Below are 24,222 nucleotides of genomic sequence, written 5' to 3'. Positions count from 1 at the left end.
ATATCTGTGCCTTGGACAAGCGCCCAGACGGCAAGGCTGGTCAGGTGAATGCAACAAGGCAAGAAAATGTCTATGCTGCCGTGCAGTACCTACACGCATGTACCGAACTGCCGAAGTGATCGTGCAGTAGAGATAATCGTAGAGAGCTAGAGGGGGAGAAAGTTCAGCTAAGGGTGCGGCGAGACGTATGTGGTAAAAAAAAAATGGCATGTGCCGAGGTGTGTTACAAGGTGTTAAAGGGGCGGAGAGAGGCGCCGAAGCAAACAACCTCAATACATGCATAAGTTGCGCGCACAAGAGTGAGCACGGAGGAGGAGGAACAGGGAGATGCGTTCGCGCCAGGGTGCAGGTATGGGAGCGCCGTATAGCAGCGCGAAAGAAATAGTAGAGAAGGGAAGGAGGTGACGTGAAAGTAGAGAAGACAAAGCGAAGAGAGGCGCAGTCCCACAGCGGCCAAGGGCGCCTCTTCCCCCCAAGTAAAACTGAAGCGGCGCGGGCACAAAGGGAAGGAGAGCGATACATTTACCTTGAAAAACTGAGCGCGATGGGTGTGCCACAGCGGGTGCATTCACTTCATCAGCTGTGCACCACTCCTCACCAGCTCTTCGCTTCCAGTCGGACAGGACAGGCAGAGGCAGGGGTGCAGACAGAGAAAAAAAGCTGCAGGCTGGAGAAAGCCAGAGTGGGTGTGGTGCTTGGCTATGCAAGACGACAGCGCCACGCAGATGCTGCACTGTAATACGACACACTGCCCCTCTGTTCTCTGTGCTCCCATCAATCTCTTTGACTCGTATTTCGGTCATCAAGGGAAGCGTTAGTGCATCACCGCTTCGCTTTTCGTTCCGCTCATTATGTTTTTTGTGTGTGTGTTTTTTTTTTCAGACGGTAACTCGTTTGAGTGCATTACGCTTCTGTTTGTGCGTTTTTTTTTGTGTGTGTGAGGAGTGGAAAGTGCTTTCTTCAGCAATAAGCTGAAGAGCAAAGAGTGGGCAGGTTTGAGGTACACACTGGAGCACACGCATCGAGAGAAAAGGAGAATACAGGAAAGAAAAGCTGAAAGAAATAAAAAAAAAAAAACGAAGACAGAAAAACAGAAGAGTGGGGTCCGCTATTAACACAGGAAGAAAAAGAGAGGGCTAGTCGCATAGGGGCGAAAGAAAAGGGCGGGGGGGGGGGTTCTGAGCTATCGAGGTTGACTCGCTTCACAAAGGAAACAATACACATGCACGTCACTCGCATCATGTTTTCTGTCATTTTCTGTGCTCTTTTTGTTGGGCTTTTTTTCTCCTGACTGCCATCTGCTCCTATGCTTGTGCGTGGCTAAAAAGGCGTTCTCTCCCTGCATGGGTGGGCTGTACCTTCTTCGTCTCAGCTCGGGCGATCCTCGACTTCCATGACGGACCGCGGGCTTCTATCGCTCTTCCTCTGCCATACCATCTATGGGTGGAAGCGGTAAAGGAAAGGAGGCGCCACGAAGGTGACACCCTTGCAGGCAAAGCACGGAGGCAAAGGAGGTGCAAAAAAAAAAAGAACGTAACAGAAAAAAGAGGGGCTGAAAAACAAAAAAAAAACACAACGAGCGCTTCACATACGAAGCAAGACGAAGAAAAAAGAGGATATCACACACAGACGCGTAGCGAATACGCCACACGAGAGGCGAATAGATAAAAGCATAACAAACGATTACAAAATGGAAAAGCAGAAAAGAAGGGCAACCACAGAAAAACGAGTAGGGCATAAAACTCGGGGAGGAAGTTTAGCCAGCAGTGCATGCATTGGACGACGTTTTCACCAGGAAAAGAAAATTTGCAACGACGACGTCAACGTCCAAAGGTCAATAGGGGTGCAATGCACAGAAAAACAGAGAAACATAAAGAACGAAAGCGAGCCTAAAGAGAGAGAGAGAGAGAGAAAGAGAGACCAGAGACGTAATAAGAGAAAGGAAAGCAGAACAAGAACAAGAACAAACTAGAAAACGAGTTCAAAACACACAGAATTAAATCTACACAGAGACACACAGAGAGGGAAAATGTTCTTCACTCTTGCGTAATACCTGATTTAAATGGTAGACCGATTGATGCTCGTTTGTTCTCTTTTCGTTTTCTTTTACGTCGCGCTTGTTCGAAAAGCTGTGCGTGTGCACGTGTCTCAATTCACATAAAAAACGAACCCGCACGCGGCGGGGGAGGGAAGACATGATAGTAAATGAGGAAAAAAGGCTCATCAATCGCAGTGAGAGGACAAGGGGAGAAAGAGCGCCAGAGACAATGACAGAAAGAAGGCCGAGAATGGGGAGGGAGCGGCGGTGAAGAAAAACAGACGGACATGGAAAGCAGCAACAAAAGATAAACATGAGGTGGAGAGAACGAAAGTTGACTCCCTTTTGGCTCACATCGCGCTGTTTCTTCTTTATCTCGCTGGATACTTCTTCTTCGTTGGGACTGTCAATGAACCTACCTGCCACCAAATCACAACACACCCAACCACAAAAAAAAAAGAATGGAGACACAGTTAACAACATGTCCGCTTCTCTCTCTCTGGGTGTGCCATGTAGAGAGAACGCAGCACGCAAGAGAGAACGAGGGTGAGAGGTGATGCATGTTGCACTTCCTTCTCCACTTACCCTGTCCCTCCAAACGCCTACTTCTTCCACCAGCATGATTCCATCCAAGCGGCTATTGTGGCTCCGTCACTCGTCTTACCGTTTATGCTGACGCGCACTTTCGCAATTTTGATCGCCCCACAGTTGCCCCTGTTTACGAGAGAGTGCTGCTCCATATCACAGTCACCACTTCCCTTGTGTCTCCGTCCTGCGCTTATACACCGCCTCTTTCTCTCCGCAGCCAGTGTGCAAGACGATTGCCGATCCGAGCCAATCAAGGGAAGTTCAAAAAGGAGGTCAAGATCCAAACATGAGAAGACAATAGACTCCTTGTCGCATAAGTGAGAGTCCATGTCTGAGGCAGCTGCGCGCGTCCACCCTCCACCTGTCCCTCTTCAGCCGTGCAGACGGAAGAGAGAGGGGCACGCGTACACGCAGGGCAGAGTCGAGGAGGCGATGAAGAGAGATAAGCAAGAGGAGAAGAAACACAAAATGAGCCAGCATGCACACAGGCGTCCCCATGCATCTACATCATGCCGAGCAGCAAAATGAGGAGAACTCAGCATGAACAAGAAGAGTCGAAAAAAAAGACACACAGACCCAAACACCTGATACCTCAACACACGAGGAGCGCATAGCCAACATGACTACACGAAAGGAGAGCCAAAGAAAGAATCCCAGAGTGCCGCAGCGAAGATGAAGACACACGCACACACACCAAGAGAGAAGAAAAGGAACGAGAGCATGGAAGAGAAGGGAGAGACACACATAAAAACTAGGGAGAGGGTGAAAGGGACGGAGAGAAAAGTGTGGCGACTTCGCACAGGCAAAGACAAGAAACGATTGCAAACAAAGAGGAGGAGAAGTGGGAGAGAAGAAAAGGGAGAGAAGAAGAGGGGAGGTAGACAAATACATACGGGGGATGCGTGGGTAGATGCTGCCATAAGGCCATCGTCAGTTTTGTGGTATTCCCTTGAATAGAATTCATAACCGAGGGAAGGGAGAGTGGGAGACGGGAATAAGAGAGGGGTGTGTGTGTGTGTGAGGCGCACCCTTCTGCACATGTACGCAACTGCCATTTCTGCTCCACTTTCCTCCATCGGTTCCTTGTTAGTAAGGGTCGTTCTTACATCCTACCGTCTCCCTCGGGGTCACAGAAGAAACGTCACGAAAAAAGTCTCGTAACGACAAAAAAAAAGGGCCGCGTTAAACATTGCGGTAACGGGGGCGCCGACGTCACATTTAAGCGCAAACACATAGACACGTGCACGAACGCAAGAAAGAGAGCGGCAGGGAGCGACTGAAGTCACTCGCACACGCCTGCACGAAGAGAACGAATAGCTACCCGCCCCACGGCACAAGAGTTTCCTTCAAGACCGAAAATGGGTGACAACGATGCGCCCGGCCCACGACTGTTTCGCTTCACCTTTTCTCCCTCTTTGTTTCCCTCATAAAGGTCCCAATCGGAGAGAAACAATGGCAAATAAAGAAACAAGAGAGCGGAAAAAAAAAAAACGCCTGCAGTGAGAGGCGGTTATACAGCACGCAGCAGCAAACAAGCGAGAAGGGAGACGAGAAACGATACTGAGGAAATCAAGTGAAAGAGAAGGGGATTGCTGCGACTCAGCAACCCGACCGGTAGTGGACGATGGAAAGAGAAAGATATTGTGTAGGACGGAAATTGAAAAATGACCACATACGCAGTCATGAACGGGGAAAGAAAGTGCATCGAAGTCAAGACAGACGACGTGCTCGACAGGTACACAGAGATGCACTAAGCGCAGTAGCACGTACTAGTAGAATAAATGGTCCAGCTTTCTTTCCTTTTATAATTTTTGTCCGTGTCATGCGCCACCCAGCAGCGCGACAACACTCAGAAAGAAATACCTGCGGCCTCACAGCGCGCACGCGACACACACGTCTGCGCACACACACACACACACACATATATATATATATGTGTGTGTGTGTGTGTGTGGATGTGGGTGCTCTCGTATACTTACACTGCTCTAAGCCACGCGTCTGCGCGCCAACGAACGTGTGTGCCTCTGTAGATCTAATCGCGTGTGACACGGGATGAGGTATTTGTCGAGCAACGACTACGAAAGAATGACTTGCATTGAGCTCAAAGGGGGAAAAGGAGCAAAAAGGGGGCAGAAAAACACAAGACGGAAAACCCCCTATGGTGCCAAGAAGCGATGATCTTCCTGAGGCACACCACCTCTCTTTTTCCCCATGTCCTCTTTTATTGCCGGAGGGAAGGGCTTCTTGAAGTCTGTTTACACTTTGCAGCCTTATTGAGCCTACAGGATGATGAACATTGTGGGAGTGGCGGTGATAGGTGAATGAAAGGGGAGAAACAAACCAGCTGTACAGATATGAGGTAGAAAAGGCACGCATGAGATTGTGTAATCTGCAAGTCTGCCAGAGGCATCCATCCCTCTTGGAGCTCCGTGGCCATAGTGCTTCCCTCCCGCCACTCTTTGTACACCTTTCCTTCCCTCTTCCTCCAATTCAATTTTTCTTTCTTTTTGTTTGGCAGAAAACTGGCCTACGTACACGAGACAAAAAGCGTAGCAGACACACCCACGCAAGTATGCGCACCCGTAGAGTACTGCGCGCCGGGCACACTAACCATGAGAGGCGCGAATAAAAATACGTGCCCGTCCTCGTGGACTTGTATGGTGGAAACGGAGACATGGAGAGAAATCAACCAGGAAAGGCACGCCGGCGAAACAAACAAACAAACAAAAAAAGGCAAGCCGATCAACAGGTGAACACAGCCACAAAAAGAACGAGAAAATGCGAAAGAGTGCACGCCAATAGCAAGTCCAACGACACCTCTCCACATACAGGGAATACAAGCCTGTCGAGGGGTCTTACTTTCCTCCTATACCGTAAAGTTCGAACTGCAGGCTTGAGCTGATCAAGTCGTGGTGGTGTTCATTGTGCATTCCTAGTATGAGCAAACACTTTCTGTACGCCATAACGGCATGAAGGGGGAAGGGGGAGGGGGAAGAGGTAACCTGACACACAATGAGACCTCCACTAGGCTGGAGTGGTTGCCATCACAACATCGCCTCTCCTAATGGCTACACGCATCCCCATTCTCGTTTCGCTGCCTCGTGTATTCTTTTGTTTCTTTTCGTTTTTTTTTTCCTGAGAGTGGTGCAGAACGACACAGAACGAAAGAAAAAGACGCGCAGTTGAGAACGACGAACTGGACAACGGCACAGAGAGAGAGAGAGAGCGGCAGGAATCAGAGGTAATAGAGGCGCAGAAAAGGAAAAAAAAGAAGAAACAGATGAAAAAACGGCGGGAAGGCACACCTAAATATGTAACAGTAAAAATCAGGAGGCTGAACGCACAAGAACAAAAAAGCAAAACATGACGAAAAGGCAGTGGATACACACAAGAAGGAGTAGGCCCATCGAGGCCACCCCACTTTCAAGAGGACAAGGGCTGCTGTATGATCGCCCACGCTCCCTCATGAATTTGTTTATCGTTTAAGCCCTGCTTATCAGGTAAAGTAAAAAAAAAAATGGAAGGCTTCACGTCATCAATATACTCCGTTCTCTTTTTTCTCCTTTAGCGGTAAGAGTACTGCCCGTTATTGCACTGTTTGGCACTTCCTTCTCTCCCTCGCTTAGATAGCGATTGCTGCTCTTCTTGCACCAGGCGTCTCTCCTCTTGTCACGGCCCAATACATACAACGCGTATAAGTGCAAGTACGAGGGCGGGCGTGTTGCACGGTTGTAGGCCCTTTGCTGGTAGAAGACATGGAAGTGCAACAGAGAGAGGAAGAAAACAACCAACAACAGCAGAAAAAAAACTTCTCTGGTATATTCGCCTCTCCTTGCCTTGGAGCTTTCCTCCTCGATGTCTCTACTGACCTTTTCCGTGATAGTAGTTGTTCGACGATGCGACTCTCGCAGAGCGAAAGCGATGACAAAAAGGATAGGAAGAGGAGGTCGAAAGATGAGGGAGAGAGTGGAGAGAGAGAGCGTATGGAGAACAAGCGTCACAGGAACAGTCGTGCCGCAAAGAAAACACGAGGGGGAAAAGAGAAAACGAACAGATACAAGTCAACCGAAAGAGTAAAGAACACGAAGAGAGCGAAAGAGAAAATTATAGAAATGAGTACAGCTTTAGGTCAACAAGAAGAGCAAGATAAGTGAGCAACATAGAGGCGAGAAGAAAAGCACTCGAGGGCGGTAAGCGAAGAAAACGAGAAGAGACATTCTGAAGCAGAGGGCCACACACGAGACATTCACCGAGATACTCGAAAAAAAAAAAAGAGAGGCGAGAAACACACCACGCACATGCAGCTATACGGTCTCACGAAGACGAAGAATATTGCGAGCTTCAAAACAATGTATGTGGGTATGTGCATGGGTGTGAGAGAGAACAAGATGAGAATGATGATGCATTCGACTGGTATGGAGTCGGTGGCGAGCTTTCTTTTGTCACCTATGGCCACCTTCTCTCGTTCCTTTTCGTAGAGAAAAGGGTGCGGTTACGCTCGTGACGGCAGCTCAGCAGGTGCTTGGCTGTGTGTGTGTATGTGTGTGTTTTATTGTCGTTGGGTTCTATGGTTTTTTTTTCCCTTGGTGTGCGCTTGGCAGGAATGCTTTGCGTATACAAAAATGCTCGTTGTGTTTTGGGAGAGGGGATTCCGCCTCGCCTCAGCACTCTTCGTTCATCTTCGGGCTCTGCATTTGCACTTGTACTTCTTCCTCGCAAAGGGGAGAGGGGTGATGGCGCAGACAGACACCCCTGCACACTCTGTCAGTCCCACGTAACGGGCTTCGAAGAAAAAAAAAAAGAGCTCCGTAGTTGGTGGTGGTTTGCTTGTATGCCTTTAGCCCTCCTCCTGCTTGCACACATCGCTGTCCTTTCCCCCTCTCTCGCCGTTTGAGCGTTCTGTTAAAGGGGCAGCACCGAGGAAAAAAAAAAAACAAAGTGAGGGCGACGAGGTGCAGGGAAGTGGTGATGCCAGAACATCGAAGGTAAGTGCGCGGATATATAAGAGAGAGTGAAGACAAAGCGAGAGGAGGAAGGCGGAGTTAAAGATGGGAAAGAGAAAAAGAGCGGTAAGTGAATTCACACAGGGGAAAGAAGGACAACAAGAAAACGACCAAAGGCAAGAAAATGAAGGAAGGGGAAAGGGCGAACGAGGAAAAGAGAAAAATGCAACCGCATGAGAGGAGAAAAAAAAGACTGGGAGCAAGAGGATGGTGAAGGCAAAGGAACAGAATTAACAAGATGGAATGGAGCGGGGTGGAGTGGGGAGGAAGGAAGGGAGGTTGAGAAAGGAATAGGCGAGAAGGGGAAACAAGTCAAACGAAAGAAAAGGGTTGCACGGAAACACAACAGGGGAGACTGACATGCACGGCAGCAAAGAAATTCGGTGCATGAGGGAGAAAAAAAAGAGAGAAAGAGGGGGGAAGGAGGGAAGAGCATCGCTTGAAACTGCGCAATAAAGGCACAAAGGGAAACGCAAAACCTAAAGAGGCGCACTGCACACATGAGCACGGGAGCTACGAAGGCCAGAACAAACAAAACAACAACAACAATGGAAAAGGGGCCTACAAGTGCGCGCCGTGGCTCTTTTCTTCATTCTTTCTGTCGGTCAAGTCAGCGCATCGGTTCATCATTCGCCGTTCAATGGCACGCATGCGGTAATAAATCACGGACCTTGGCGCATGCAACACGCCTATCATTCTTCTGCTTGAGATGGTGTCGAGAGGAACAGTGAAAAGAAAGGAGATAAAAGGGGACAAATAACAACAATAAAAGGAAGTGCAGACAAGACGGTGTCCGCAAGAGTCAGCGAGTAGAGTAAAAGTGAAAAGACAGAGAGAAACGGAGGCATGCGCATTCAGAGCGCGGAGGGGGTGTAGGGGAGCCAGACACATCACATCAAGCGATGCGGACGGGGAAAAGTGAGGTAAAAAAAAAAACACGGATAGAAAAGAAAAGGCACGCCAGAAAGAAAAGTGAGAGAAAGAGAGAGAGAGAGAGATCATCCACGCACGAAGAGGAAGAGGAACCAATCCGGGGCTCACGTTAAAGTACAGAGCTCAGCTGCCTACACGCACAGAGAACGAAGAAAAACTGTGCCAGAACTAAAAGGTAAAATCTGTTGATGTTGAATAAAAAAAAAACGAGACGAGAACGAAAGTCCAGACCACATAGAAGACAACAATTGGAAACCGCGAACGAAGAGATCAAACGCAAAACAAAAAGAGCGAAAAGGTCCCGCAGACATGACGGACGCATACACACACAGGTATATATATAGAGAGAGAGAGAGATGTACACCGAAGAAAAAGGACAGTGAGAGAGTAAAACGGCGACAGGGACAAAGGCGAGGGGAGGGGGGGGTGTGCACAAACAGGAAAGAAGCGAAAACAAAGAAAAAAGAGGGGTTTATCTCAATGGGATGAACAAATGGGGAAAAGAGGAAGAAGGGCCGCTTTGTAAGAAAAAAAAGGAAGGGGGAAGGAGGGCGCAGCAGGAACGAAAAAAAAAAAGAAAAGAGAACAAAACAGGAAAGGCGACAACGCGCAAGACGAGGGTATGAAGTAGAATCGATTTGCATATAAGCAAGGAGGGACACATCCGCACACGCTGAGAGTTACAGAAAGACATCGTCAAGCGCACAGCTCAACGAACGGCAAGCACAACATGTGAAAGACCAGTCAGAACGCATAAGCAGGAAAAAAAAAAGATGGAAGCGACGGAAAGAAAAGAACACTGAACCGCTCAATAAAGGTCCACAGAGAGAGAGAGACACACACACAACTATTGTAGGTCAATTTATTTTGAAGTGTTTTTGTTCGAGTTTCCCATCCGCTTGTTTCTCCTTGTCGTGCCGCCAATGGAATAAGCGTAGGAAGTTGTACACAGGGGGGCGTTTGCCAAGGGGGAGGGGGGCCTGTGTGCGTGGCGCATATGAAGATGAATGCGGAGTATCGCCAGCACAGACAGAAAGGTGAAAAGCGTACAAAGAAAACGAAGTAAAAAAAAGCTCTCCGATGTTGTTTCACTGTCGTGCTGATGAACCTGGGCCTTCACCAATCGACTCCCCATTCGTTTTCTTTTATCCATGTAGTAACCCGTCGCATTTTTCTACTCCAACAGTAAAAATTGGGATAGTAAAAGGAGAAAGACGAGTATCATGAGAGGAAGAAGATGCGGAGGGCCGCTTGCTTCACACGCAAAACAAAAAAAAAACGCTCTCCTTTCTTCCCATTGAGAGGGGAAACGCGTAGAGTGAGAGCTTTCATCGCTGTGCCTGGTGTGCGTATTGTGGTCCCCTTGGCTCTTTTTTTTTTTTGCTTCGTCCCTCGTCCTTTTCCTCGTACTTCGCGGAGTGTCCTATGGCGCCAGAAACGAAACTACAACAGCAACAAGACATATAACGCGAAAAGCACAATGAAAGGGTAATGAAAGGGGGGAAGGGGAAAGGGGGAGAAAAGAGCACCACAGGGCTATATTAGACGAAGACCGAGTCCGACGCAAACTGTGCCTAGCAAGGGACACACAGAAATACGAACGCATCGCGCACGCATGCAAAAGCATCGGCGCCTCCGTCTGTGCACATGCGATGTCCTTTTTCTCTACTTGATCATGGTTACGTGTTCGGTGTACATGCCACAGTGGAGGAGCGTGTGCACTTGTGGGTGTGTTTCCTCGGGCCTTAGTGCAGGGCGATGTGCAGGAATGAGGGGACATGGAGAACAGAGAAACAACATATTGTTGATCACTTGCTACTCACAGAGAAACAGAGGAGTCCGTCCGGAGCGCCACAGTGTAATGGGGTGCCGTTCCCCTTCATCCGCCCATTAGTGCACAAAGTCGCACACAAAAAGAACATGCAAGAGCAGATTCACATGAGATAACAGCACGCTATGACTGCAGCGCTGAAGTCAAGAAAAAACAAATGAGCGGCTTGGTAGACGCACAGCGAGAGCCACCATACAAATAGGTGCAAACAAAGAGACGACAAGAAAAAGAGAGAGCGCAAGGCGAGCGCAGATAGTGGCAAGGCGCAAGAAAACAACAGAGAGGGGGAGAGGGGCTTAAAGGGAGGAGCGAGACACACAAGCACAGTCGCACAGCGATATAGACATATGCCAATGCGAGATGGACGGCGTTCCTTTTTTTTTTCTCAGTCTATTTCACCGTCGTTTGGGGAACCGAGTAAGAGGCGAGAGAGCGGGAAACGATGTACCGAAGAAACAGCACGACAGCGTGGTAGAGAAAAAGAGGGGAAAAAAAGAGCACACAGATATCGAGGAGAAAGAAGCCAACACATATACATGCAGAGAGAGAGAGAGAGACGATCAGAAAATCAGAAGAGAGGTGAAGCGAGGCAAGTCAATGGAGGGGCTGAGGGAACGAGCACGGGGCAGAGAGGGGACCGAGAATGAGCGTGCAAGTACAAGCACACATACATATGCATAAGGAGCGCCACGCCACAAGCAGAGACCAAACACCGCCCCCCCCCCCCACCTCCTACACACATACACCGCAAATTCAGCGTAAATACCATACAAAAAAGAGAGGGTAGGGGGGCATCCTTGAGAAATGACGACGAGGATGGGTAGAAACGAGTCCATACGAAAGGAAAACGACACATCAGCAGGAGAATAACACGAAGAGCGCTACGCACGGAAAACAAAAACACCACATACGAGAGGCGAATGGGGGGAGGGAGGGAGGAAGCACGCAGCGGGCAACAGTCACCGCAACAACAACAACAAGACACTGCTACCGCAACGTGAATGACATGAGGAAGTGGGGTTGACGGTGCTGAAATCTGAGAGGAACGCAGCAAACCCAAAGGCCGCCAAACACGTGGTGCACCAACACACACACACACACACGTGCACGGGCTGACCAGTACACGTGTGTGTCGGTCTGTGTGTGTATGTGTGAAGCGCCGTACTGACGCCAGAGGACGGTGGATTGAGCCGACAGACGCTCTTCGTTTGGTTCCTCTTTAGAGTCGCGTCTTCTTCCATTAATGGCCCGCAGTACATCTACTCAATCTGTGTCATCAACTCGTTCTCCTACAACTCAGTGTTCGCCTCGTCCCCCACTTCCTCCTTCCCCTTTGCGGCCGCCTGCACAGCAGCCTCGGCTACCTCAGTCTCCTTGCGCTCCTTGATCTCCTGCTCCGTCGGCAGTACGTGAAGAAACCTACAGGACTCGCCGAGGCGACACATGTCCTTAAGCCGAAAGTGCGCGCAGTGCTGCATACGCTTGCGTGTCGGCACGCTGTTCATCTCCTGCTCGTATTGTTTCTGATATGCCTTGGCTCCCTCCGTAATGAGTAGGTTGCTACCTGGGTAGTCACGCCATGTATCGAAGCTGTTCTGATTAAAGACGCGCACCGTCATGTCAGAGGGCAGGCGCGGCACATCGGCCATGGCCTCGGGGTTGTTAATGTGTGTGGCGTTTGCGCTGTTCTCCCGCACCACCTCCAGGTCGGCGATGGAGCAGTGAATGTCTTCGCACTCCTCCGCTTTATCACATTCGGCGCGCTCCAGCGTCAGCGCACACAACTTGAACTTCATCTTGAAATTGTCTCCGTGGTCATTGAACATGCTCACGTAGTCAGCGCTGCCCTTCGTCACGTAGACGGACCCCGACGGCACCTTGTAGTAGCGAGTCAGCGTCGGATCGTAGCAGTGCACGAAAAAGCCTGCGGCGTACGCTTTCTTACCGTCTTTATTCACTTCCTTCGCCTCCACTTGTGGCCATGTGTACTCGAGGCCGGCAATGTGAACCTTATCGCACCCGCTACCGTGCATGCACCCCTTCGGACTGAGGAAGCTGAGGCACAAGACAAGCTTTGTTGTTTTGGGGTCAAACTTGTGCACCGCCGAAGAGTCGGCCTTCTCCTTCGGCTTCTCATTCTTATGGGCCTTCTCCAACTTGCTCTCGTTCATGACGCTAGTGTTGTTGCTAACAGAAGCGCTGTTGCTGTGCGACTGCTGGTGCTGAAGCTGAGGGCGAATGTCAGCCATGGTGCTGTAGATGCGGTTCAGCTTGACACTGAGGACCTTCTTCGTTTCGGGGTGGATTATGTGCACGGTCGGAGTCTTTTCGGGCACCGCATTGTTGCTACTGTAGTGGTGCTGCTGATTGTAAAAGTAGCTGTTGTGCACCTGCCGATGGAGCTGGCCACCGTATCCGCCATGAATGCCTCCGCGTCCACGTCCGCCATGGTAACGTGAATGGCCACTAGCATGGCTGCCCACGCACTGGTTGGTGCTGTTATTGTTGCCCTGCTGGTTGTACCGCACGAGCGGCGGTGGCGGCTGAGTCGGTGGAGTCATCATCGAAGGAAAGAACTGCTGGTTCAGCGGCGCCTGGTGCTGCTGAGGGTAGCCGTACGGGAACATCTGCTGCTGAGGCATGTACTGCTGTGACGGTATAAAGTTCATCGCCCCCTTTCCAGGGTTTGGGCTTGCAATGCTCGGATACGCCAGGTAAGGTTGCTGCTGCTGATATCCATACTGGGGCGAGAACATTTGGTGCTGCGGTAGTTGCTGCTGCTGATGCTGAAGGTGCTGCTGACGCTGTTGCGGGGGTTGGTTGTTGCGGTACACCATCTGTTGGTTCCCGCTGTTGGCGATATCCATGGAGAACATTGTCTTATTGGTTTTCGAAATGAATTGAAACTGTTTTTTTTGGGGTGGTGGTGGGAACGCTTCTTATCCCTGGCCAAGCACTGCAGAGACCACGATACTGTGTAGATTACCCGTATGTGTGTGTGTGTGTGTGCTTTGTTGTTTTGCTTTTCTTTGACGTTTGGTCCTTTGAGTATCGTTGATGAGAAACGAATCGATTGTGTGAGTTCGGAGGGGGATGAGGTTGAGACCTCTTCTTTCCGCCGAGTGAATCAACAGACACACCCACACACATACACAGTGTAGCAGGTATGCCTAAGGCCGGCCAACCGGCAGAAACACGTCGGGGTCAGTCCTGCGAAATCCGTATAAGAGGCAACTAGAAAGGGAAAATACAAACGACAAGATCAGGAGGAAGAGAAAAAAGTAGTGGAAAGGACGTGAAGAAAAAAAAAAATGAGTGTCTAAGTAAGGGAAGTCGAAGAGGGAAGACACGCACAAAGAGAGTGAAAACAAGTGAATATCCAACGAAAGAGATGATGGAGACAGAGAGGAAAAGAGGGACTACAGCGGTGAGCTTTAAAGAAAGCAAAAAAAAAAAAGAAACAAGAAAAGAAAGACGAAAAGGCGAAAAGGGGAAGCGAATGACCAATGTAAGGGTGAAATACAAAGAGAGGGGGGGACCGAAAAAGGACGTGCTGGATAGAGCGAATGAAGAAGAGAGATGAAAACACCAGGGGCGGCAGCGGCGGCGTAGTGGCACTGTGTGCCAACCAGTCACGAGCAATGTAAGACTTCTCCTCTGTGGGTTTCGCTTTTCTTGCTGTGTTGCTGCCTTCTCCCCGCTTTACCCCGCCGTCTCTCTGCTGTTGGTATAGTTTGCTCACTTCCTTTTACTTCTCGTGCTTCTCCCCTGTGGCAAGCCAAAGGAAGTAACGGAAAGAAAGGGCGGTGGAAAGAGGTGTGGAAGAGTGGTGTATACTACTCACACGCGAAATACAGATATAGGCGAAGAAAAAAAGGCAGCGGTGGCGAGTGGAGACAACTCCAAAACATGAATACCGGAACGGAAGAATTGCAGACGAGAAAGGGAAGAGTGGAAAGTCGAGAAACGTGTAAAACTGCCGTGGGCAACAGTGAATTATTTGTGAGCGCCGAAAACGAAGTAAAAAAAAGAAAAAAGAGCAATAAGAGCCCACAAAGACGAACGGAGAAAAAGACCGAACTCAGCGCTGTCCAGCCAGTCTACAAGAGCAATAGAAGAGAGGAGAGAGAGAGAGCCCAAATGCGGGAGCGAACAATAAAGAGGTAACACCAGCGCTCAAGGAGAACAGGAGAGGGGGGAGCGAAGTGTTCACTAAAGGTACGGTAGTACGCAAGTGGAGCACCAATACACAAGCACAGAAGAAAGAGGGTGTAAAGTCGGACAGGCAGCGTGATTGGTGAGGAATCGAAAAATAACAGTCAGACGAGTGAAGAAAAGCGACTGCTCAGAGTACACGTTGAAGGATATTGGCGAGTCGGTGAGGACGTACACACACACATACACACAAACTTAGTAAAGGAACGTGTGCACCTCGCAGGATCAAATCGGTTACGAAACCTCGCAGACAAACTTCCAAGAGGCGCCGAGGGAAAGGAAAGCACTGCTACACAGAGAAAGAGAGATAATAAGCAAATCCTTGCAGCGGTGTCGCACAGTAGCGAAACAAAAAAAAATGGCGAGGGCGAGACAACAATCAGAAATGAGAAACCCGAGCGCCTCGGAGCGCAGCAACGCGAGCGATAAAGTGAGCAAAAGAAAGAAAGGACAAAAAATTTGAAAATAAGATGAAATGTATCACCGCCTCAGAATGTGGGAGACGACGTGTCCCCGTGTGACTTACTTTTGATAGGTGTACTCGCGTGTGCGTTTGTGCGTCGTTTTTTTTTGTCTGCTCTTCCGCCGCCGCGTTCCTCTTTTGCATGCAAATAAGGCAAACACCGGTGTAAAGGGGGGGCGGGGGTAACGAATCTTTGATACGTGTAAGAACGGGAGAACGAAGCCAAACAAGAAAGCGAAGGTGTGACGAGAACGTGCGTGGTTCGCTTCTTTGGTTTTCGTGTCCCTGAATGGATGATAATCACGTCACTGGGGTAGCGAATGGTATTCCGTGCATGTAGAGCGGCAAAGACGTCTCTTCCCCTCTTGAGGTTGGGCTCCGTTCGCTTGTGTTCCTTTTGGCCAATCACAAACAGCGTGGAGAGAGAAGAAAAAGGGAAGAGGCGCAAAGGAAAAGGAATAGGAGAAAAAAAAGGGTTCAAGGACGATACCGCGTCGTTTCTTTTCTCTTTCGGATGCGTGAAAGTCAACGGAGCAGCACCGTAACTCCTCGTGCACCTGCTCAGATCGTATGTTCCTTCTTAATTCTTTTTCGTAGTCACCTCTACGACAATCTACAGTACTCTCGGCACCGCCACACTGGCATACATGCACGCGCGTGCGCAGTATCGTGTACAGGGAAGTGCAGCGGTAGCAAGTGGGGCGACACCGGCGTGTGGCAAGAGAGAGAGGGAGAGCGTGTGTCAAGCACGGCGAGTGGGCGAGGGACCAAGAACGACAAAGACAACGACGAGGGGGAACAAAAAAGAGAAACAAAAGAGACGGACTGAGAAGCAGAAACAACAGAAACGTGAAGAAAGGGCGGGGAAAGGGAGACTCAGCAGGGTAGACAAGGACAGAGAGGAAGGCGCAACTCGACCTGGGAAAAATTAAAGCGAATGCTGAACGAGAAGGAGAAGAGAACGACTCAAACAGAAAAAGGAGTAGACGCGCTACAGTCGAGAAAGGGCTGTATTTCCGAATAAAACAAAGAACGAAGGAGTAGAACAAAGCACGACTTTTCACAAGGCGCAGGACACGAAGGATTTCTTTTGTCTATTGTCTTGCGTCTGTGGATACCATGAGAGAGTCGGAAAGGGGAAGACGAAAAAAAAAAACAAGAGAGCTGCGAAAACGAGAAACGAAGAAAGAGAAATGGTGGCAGTGGCGGTATGCGTGAAAAAGCGCAGCTCAGAGAGGGAGTAAGAGCGTGAGAAAAAATGAGCCGAATGACAAAGAAAGACGTCAGGTCGACACTGAGGAAGAAGATAGAAATAACGAAAGAGGCCGGAAAAGGAGAGAAAGGATGGTATGGCAAAAGAGAGAAAAAAAAGGCCCAAGCACTGTAACCGTAAAAAGGAGATGGCAGGGGGGGGTCAAGGAGAGGGGAGAACTACGGCACACCAACAGGGAAGCTCCGCGAGGAGCGTCAGCGAGGAAAAAAAAAATGCACACACAAAAGTGATCAACCGTAAAGAGTCGAAAACAGAATAAAAAGTGAAGAGAAAGCGAGGGGAAAAAGTGACAGTACTAGATGAAACGAGAAGGGAACGAAGGAAGAGAGAGAGAGAGAAAGAGAGACGGCGGAGAACACAAAGAAAAGAACACTATATGCTACTCTTATTCTTAGAGCCTTCTCGACGGTGCTGGAGATGGTAGTGATATGAGAAAGGGAGTGCGAGTGGCACGCACACACACACACACACAAAAGGGGGGAGGGAGGAAGATATATGTGAGTGTGTGTGTGTGTGGGGGAGTGTGTGGGTGAGTGGGTGGGTGGGTGTGCAGCTTGAAACGCAGTCCGATAATGGAGGAAACGCAGGGAGAGAGTTGTGGTGGTACAGTTTGACTGAGACAGCCAGAGAATGGAAAATGGAGAAAAGTGGTGTGCTGTACTGGATACGATTTGATTGGTCCTAGACCGAAAGGTATGTCGAAGACAGAGAGAGAGATAGAAACGAGTTTTTACAACGGGGGAGAAGGCGGGGAGGGGTAGTTGCACCGGAGCAATTTGCATCTCTTCAAGGTGTGTGTGGGTGTGTGGAGAGGGCGTGTGCACGTTTACATGAGGAGAGGAGAATGTGAAGAGGTGAGGATGGATAAGAGGAAAGAAAGAGGTGTGTTGCGTACATCACCGCAGATGCGGAGGTACAGCAGGTGTGAAAAGAAAGCGCAAGGAAGAGCCAGCACACAACAAGGGAGAAGGCGAGGGCAAAGAGAGTAAAAGATGAAGTCCGGAAGAACATGAGGAAGCCGCACACGTGTATGTGCGCAGTGGGAGGTGGAAGTGTTGTGAAACAAATTCGCTATCTCGAGCTTGAAGCAGCGACATCTAGAGGAGAAGGCTGTTCGAGCTTTTCCTCTGCATAACACCACCCTATTCCTCTTCTCGGCTTTTCTACATAACGCAGTAAGAAAAGGAAATGACGCGAGCGTCAACCAGAGATGTTCCGCTAAAGCCCCCTTGAAGGTGCTCGACATATCCCCAACAGGAGAGAAATATGGGCAGCGGAAAGAGGAAGAAGACAAAAAGCTATACACAGGGCAACACAGAGGTGGCCCATCGACCATGAACATCACCCTCAACATCCTTGTCACTATCACCGCCATCAGACTCCTTTTCTTCTTTTTGAAGCATCAACTGCTTCGTTTGTTGCCTCTAATGTTTTTTCTTTGTTTTGTGGGTTGTCACGTTACCCTCACCGCTTCAGACACGTAGCCCCTTCACCGGAAAAAGACAGAGAATGGAAGAATCACACACAACCACCACTACAACAACAACAAAAAAAACAGAACGCGCTCATAGCCATAGGCACATGCAGATGCGCAAAATCACACAGTAGTAGTACAGGCATTTTCACCTTTCTCCCTCTCTCGCAGCACCACTTGTTCACACCCACCATAAATGCAGATTGCTTGAAACACGAAGACAGGTCTCCCTCCTACGCCCTTCCCTGCTTCCAATCAACAGCGCTCCGTTGATTTCTAGTTCGTACTTCCCGCAAAGGTATTGCCTTCACAGCCAGTCAACCATTTCATATACGCCTGGCTGTGCTTCCAACAGAAACTATTTTACAAATTTCTTTGTCTGTTGCGCTTTCCTTGCGTCTTCCCGTTCCGCTCTTGAGGATCCTTTCGGATCTCATACACCACAACTCTTCCCTGAGGTTGCAAAACACATCAAAAAAATAATGCGCGCTTTCGTCGGTATGTACATGCTCCTCATATGAATAAGTCCAACATCCTTAAACAAATCAAGAGTGACACCAAACAGACTCGACGTGAACACCACACCACGAGCGAGGGAGCGAACAGGCGCCTGCAGCCGCCACTCCTCCACCCCGGCAACAATGCCGCTGAGCCCTCCTCGCCCAGGACAAAGCGTCTCTCTGCCGTCGGATCGGCCCAGCCTCAGGTCAGGGCTCCCCCACACCCGGCACCCGGCCGGCATGCCATTACGCGGCCTGGAGGCTCTCCACACATGGGGGCCTGGCGGACTCGGTGCTGTAAGCCGGGGCCGCCTCGTCATGCAGCCGGCATCGGTGCCTCATCGGCCCACCCGGTCGCGCGGAGGAGACGCCGCACAGGTGGCACACGCACGGGGCGGGGCTGATCGGCGCGGGGCCCCACTGCCCTCCTCGGCCATCCCCGCCGGTGCACCGCGCCGGCGCACGAAGAGCCGGCGGCATGTCCTTCGGAGGGGGCACAGAGGGAGGGAGGGGGGCAGCCATCGGCACCCGACAGGCGAGCCCACGCAGCGCCAAGGGCGCACGCACCTGCATTGCGTGATACACGGTTCGCCTCGAGCGTCGAGCGGTCCGCGAGGCTCGCGTGCCATGCCGGACACAACGCAGGGCCGGCAGCTGGGCGAGGGGCGCCCCCTGTCGTCTCGTAAGCACAACACCCGTGCTCTTCCGGTGTGAGACGCCTGCCGCCGCTAGCGCCGGTCCCTCTCGCATGCCCGACGCTGCAAGCCTGTCGACACTGCCACGCCTCCACCATTCGCAATGCCCACAGGCACGCGGGAACGAGAGGCGCACGCGACGGGCTTGTAGCGCGCGCACACCTGCTGCGTCGCCGACACAGGGCGCGGTGAGTCGCTGCACGCGTCATCACGACCGCAAGTCTCGTGGGCACAGGCCCACCCTAGGCCTCTCCGCCGACACCAAGAGCGGTCACGGGACCCTGACACCACAGTGAGGTGGCCGGCATTATCAGGAAACAGCAAGGGAAAAAAACGAGATAACAAAGGACGAAAACATCAGAGGAAGAGCAGCAATGCAAAGAGTAAAAATCAGGATAAAAAGTCCAGTAATATGCGTTGTAGGCTACTCCGGTGCTATGGCCTTGAGGTTGGAGAAGCACCGTCTCTCACTTCCTCCCTGCTCATCACAGGAAAAGAGATGCAGGTACGCGTACAGGGGTGTATGTTGCTTCTCCTGAACTCATCCTCTTTTTTTCCAGTCCCAATGAAGCCTACCGAAGTGCAGCACCTTCGAACCCAGCTGCGCACAATTTTCTTCACACTTTCTCGAGGCGACTCAAGTCACTGTGTAGGTACGTTTCTTGACACACACACACACACACACACACACACACACACGGAAACAAACAAGTCTTTGCACCTTCACTGCGAAGTGTATTCCTGTGCTCTCTTCACACACACTTCCGTTTGCCTAGTCGTGTCGTAGTTTCTCAGTGTCTGGTGTGGCTGGTGTAGGGGGCTGTGACCATTGTGCTCCATAATCGCGTACACGGAGAGAGGGAAAGAGGGGGGCAAGAAGGGATGATGGAAAGAAGCGGTGGTTAACGGCAAGGAGGGGTGGTGGAAGTGAGATGGCGGCACAGAGTGAAAAGAGGAGAAATAAAAAAAAAGGACAGAGAGAAAGAAAGAAAAACAGGGGAAATCGAGAACGAGCAGAAGACCTGAAAGGGTTATAGAAAGGGAGGGAGGGGAGCACATACACGAGAATAGTAAAGACATGAGAAACACACGAGGCACACGTATGCGCTCACGCAATCACGCAGGAATGCCTAGATGAACACACAGTACGCGGCTGAAGAAAAGAGAACACACACACACACACACAGGCACCTGCACATGAGCATGCACGCGCCTTCACCAGATTTTTTCTTTACTAGGGTTTTTCGGTTTTTCCTTGCACCTTCGTGGACTACGTGTCGCTCTAGTCGAGGATACGGAGAGCTAGCGGGTGGGGGGTGGGGGGGGGGGGAGGTGTAGTTGGAAGAGGAAAAGGAGGGTAAAGTGGAGAGTAAAAAGAGGAACAAAAAAAGGGATTCAAGGTGATCGGGGTTGCATTGGTGGTGCGTCACGGAGGTACACGAAGCCGGAGAGGTAATCACAGATAAAACATAACAGAGAACTTTGAAAGCAACGGAGAAGAAAAACGCAACAAGAACGCCGGCAGTAAAAGCAAAAGAAGTCAGCGTAGGGGTGTGGGAGTATCGCACCATCTATTTCGCCTTATTTTTTCCCTTAACGTAAGACAATGCGCAACCGGATGCCTCAGTTATCGGCTCTCTGCTCCGCAGGGACGAAGAAAGGTGGGTGACGATGGGGAAAAAAGGAGGCTTTCTCTGTCCTGATGTTCCTGTCGCTGCTCTAATCACAGTTAGTGAATCAACGCCAGCACAGAGTAAAAGAGCAAAGAAAAGAAAAGTTACTTCAAGCGCCGTAAATACAAACGCGGGGTGCTCACTTTTTGTTTTTATCTGCTCTTGTAAACACGCACAGCTGCACTGTCCTCAATGGAGGCCTCAGAACAGAGGAGAGTGAGGATGAAAAGGGCGAGAAGCAAGTCGCTGAAACTCTCGGCTCTTCCATCGGAGACAACATCCCTCCAAGTAGAAGTGCTTATTCGTTGCGCAACTACTAGCTTTGGATTGGGTGTCGTTCCCCCATTACGTCTCTCACGCCTCCCCCCTTCGGTTTCCCACAGCCGAGATCACAGCGACCCGCGCAAGAAGCAGCAGCCTGCGCCTGCCATTCGAACAGAAGCTGCTCTCCTGCGCGGCTCTTCCCTGCGTCCTTCGCTTTACTGCAGGTGCGCCGCCACAGAAACACCGAGTCTAAAGTGTACCACAAAGTGTCCATGAAGAAAGAGGCAGAAAATGGAGTGGCGGAGAAAAGACAGCCAGAGTGCGCGATCCAACTCGCGAGCGGCAAGGTGTGGGGGAGGGGGGGTAGAGCGTAGGGGAAAGGTTCAATGTGAGAGGAGACAGCGAACGGCGACAAAAAGAAACGACATGAGACTGAGACCGATACCTTCATTGAAATTTCCACTGCCAGTCGCCATCTTTTTCGCACCTTGCCCTCTCCTGCCGGAATTTCGCTTGGATCGTCATGATAGAACGGCAGCCCCCCTGGTGTTCTGAGTGAGATGAGATGGTCCTGTTCCTACTGTACGCAGCCGCTGCTTTCACTCTCCCCTCCTCGGCTCCTCAGCGTGCTTTACTTCCTGTTTAATGTTTCGAGAGTAAAGTCGCTTAAGATTGCTTTATCACTCACTACAAAGCGGAGTCTTGGCCTCGACCAGCATTCCGCAGGTAAGCCGAATGCATACACTTTGACTACCAGGGAAAGGAAAGGAGGCAGAGAGCGAAAAAAAAAAACACAAGGAGTAAACATGCGTACGTCGCACACACACAGAGAGAGCAGAGTTCCCCAATGTGGCGGGGTGCGGGTGGGATCTCGTCGTCGTCAACCACAGACACATGGCAGGGCGGCGACGGCACCGTCAGTCAAAACACGAAAAAAAAAGGAGAAAGAAGATCGACGATGACGACGAGAGCACACATGAAAAGGTAAATGAAAATAAGAGAGTTGTACAAAGAGAGGAACCGATAAAGAACAGCAGAAAACGCGCACATCCACTCACAGCTACACACGCGGAGACACCAAGCACGAAAATAGGGCAAAATCGCCTTCTCTCTCGCCACAACACCGCCGTCGTTGCCCCCCCCCCCCACCTTCCCCGCCTCCATACCCCGTGCCACTAAAGCAAAAATGACGCACGTCTGTAAGCGCACCTTGAAGCTAGAGTGCCCGAGTCGCACGAAGAGCGAAAAAAAAAAAGAAAAAAAGGCGAGACGACACAGTCAGATCTAAAAACACATACAAGTCAGAAAGAGAAAAAAAAGAAAAACAGGACATGAACAGAAAGAGAGAGAGAGAAACAGCAACCATATGCACGCAAGAATGAAGTAAAGCGAAACAGGAGAAGAAAAAAAAAACAGGAGAATGGCGAAAGGCAGAAGAAGAAAAGACAAAAGGGGGCGAAACAGCACATGAAATTGGCGTGATAAGGATGTGCGAGCGGCCGGTAAGAAGAGAGGGAGGGAGAGGGCAGATAGATGAAGGGAAAAAAAAATCAAAGGAAAAAGAGTCATAAAGACAAAAAAGGAAGGAGATAAAAACACAGAGATGAGGAAGGAAAAAGAGACCAATCAAAAACAACAAGGCACACAACTGCCACAGCGCAGAACACAAACAAGCTTGTTCTCTTCGCCTTTTCAGTCAATGGGACAGACCAATCAGTGAATAACAACGAAAAAATAGACCAAGAGAGAAAAGGGTGCTGTTTGGCTGAAATACGCACACGCAGTGAAAGAATGGGGAGAAAAAAAAAATGGCTAGAGCTGGCCAAGCACACACACACACGCACATGCAGAGAGAGAGAGAGAGAACCGTACCACAGGAGAGCAGCGAGACAAGGAGGAAGACAGTAGCACACGCGCACACAAAGCTACCAAAAAAAAAGGCGGTTACACACAAATGGGCAAAGGTGAAACGAAAACGAAAGCAGCGAAAGAGAGGAAAAGAGGACGAGGGGCCGCCATGGGGCAGAGGCACGCACGACAGAGGCCGAACAAAGACCACAACGAAAAGGTCCTGTGGGCAAGCGAGAGGAACATCTAGGAGAGGAAATAAAAAAAAAAACATCCCAGCCCAAACGAACGAGGTAGGAAAGGAAAGACCGACATGAGAAGACGTTAAGAGAAAAAGAGGACACGAGGAGGGGGTGACGGATAACACACAACAAGAACACCTGGCGGCGCAGAGAGAGAGAGAAGCCGAGGTTGGGAAGCCAAAATAACAGAGCCCCAACAAGGCGTGCAAAAAAAAAAAACGTTGTTACAGGACTTGTGGCGCATTTGTATGTGCCCCGACATCAGCACTGGTGAACTACAATAGAGGCAGGAAAGAGGGAGAGGCGCAAAATAGAAAAAGGGGATTACAACGAACGTATCTGCAGATGTGGGAAGAGGGCAGGAGAAGAGAAGGCGCAGCGGTAGGGCTGACTGAAGGGGAGGGAACCTGCGGAGCAAACACTCTAAAGAGAGAAGCACAACATGAAATGGCGTCTTTTCAGTCGCTGCACGACTTTTGCACCTCTGTCACTCACCTCCTCCACACACACACACACCAGTCACCGGAAAAAGCTACAGAGGAGAAAAAGGAAACAGAGAGGCGCTTTGATTCATATCGTGCTTGTGCTCTTCTCTTTTTAGCGTGAGTCTGCACGCCCGCACTGCTGCTCTTCCTGGCACATCCCTACGCATGTATGAGGCCCATGAGGTGGAGTCGAAGGCGCTTTGTATTCGTCTTTTTTTTTGTGAGAGTTAGCCCTTCGCTTTCCCCTATCTGCGCCGTTTCTCTGTCCTTCTCTCTCTTAACACCATATTGCCCTTGCTCGACACCCTTCTCCACCTGCCTCTGGCACGATTCAGTCATCGACTTTCAGCAACATTGTTGTGGGTGGGTGCGAGTGACTGAGTGGAGGAAAGGGGGCGCAAGAGCGAATGGCAAACACCCCAAAAGTAGAGAAAAGAACAAAGGGACAGCAGACGGAGAAGCGCACCACGTGTGAAACACGAAAGCCGGAGCGACGAGCAACATCAAGCAAAGCAAAGTCAGAGTGGCGCAGCGAGCACGAGCTAAAAAGGAACGAGAGCCGGGAAGAAAGCAGGGGAACGTGGGGAAGGGGCGAGATCGAGAGGAAGGAAGCGAAAACATGTTTATACAAAATGAATGGGCGGCAAAATCCCTTCCCTTCCACCAGGCGACTCGCTCGCTGGCTCAGGAGACGCCA

General features: G+C 50.3%; 1 protein-coding gene across 1 annotated transcript; it reads right to left on the bottom strand.

Annotated features, from left to right (window-relative positions):
* Window positions 1-11,682: 11,682 nt before the first annotated feature.
* On the bottom strand, window positions 11,683-13,269 carry LPMP_350770 (zinc finger protein family member, putative; the record flags this gene model as incomplete). Its single annotated transcript, XM_010704712.1, has 1 exon — window positions 11,683-13,269. One exon carries the CDS (start codon window positions 13,267-13,269, stop codon window positions 11,683-11,685), a length of 1,587 nt encoding a protein of 528 aa, XP_010703014.1.
* Between the last annotated feature and the right edge of the window lie 10,953 nt (window positions 13,270-24,222).

Source organism: Leishmania panamensis (genome assembly GCF_000755165.1).
Source record: "Leishmania panamensis strain MHOM/PA/94/PSC-1 chromosome 35 sequence".
NCBI classification, from domain to species: domain Eukaryota; phylum Euglenozoa; class Kinetoplastea; order Trypanosomatida; family Trypanosomatidae; genus Leishmania; species Leishmania panamensis.
Note: the sequence above shows the minus strand (reverse complement) of the source record. Positions and strands in the feature narration are given on the sequence as shown.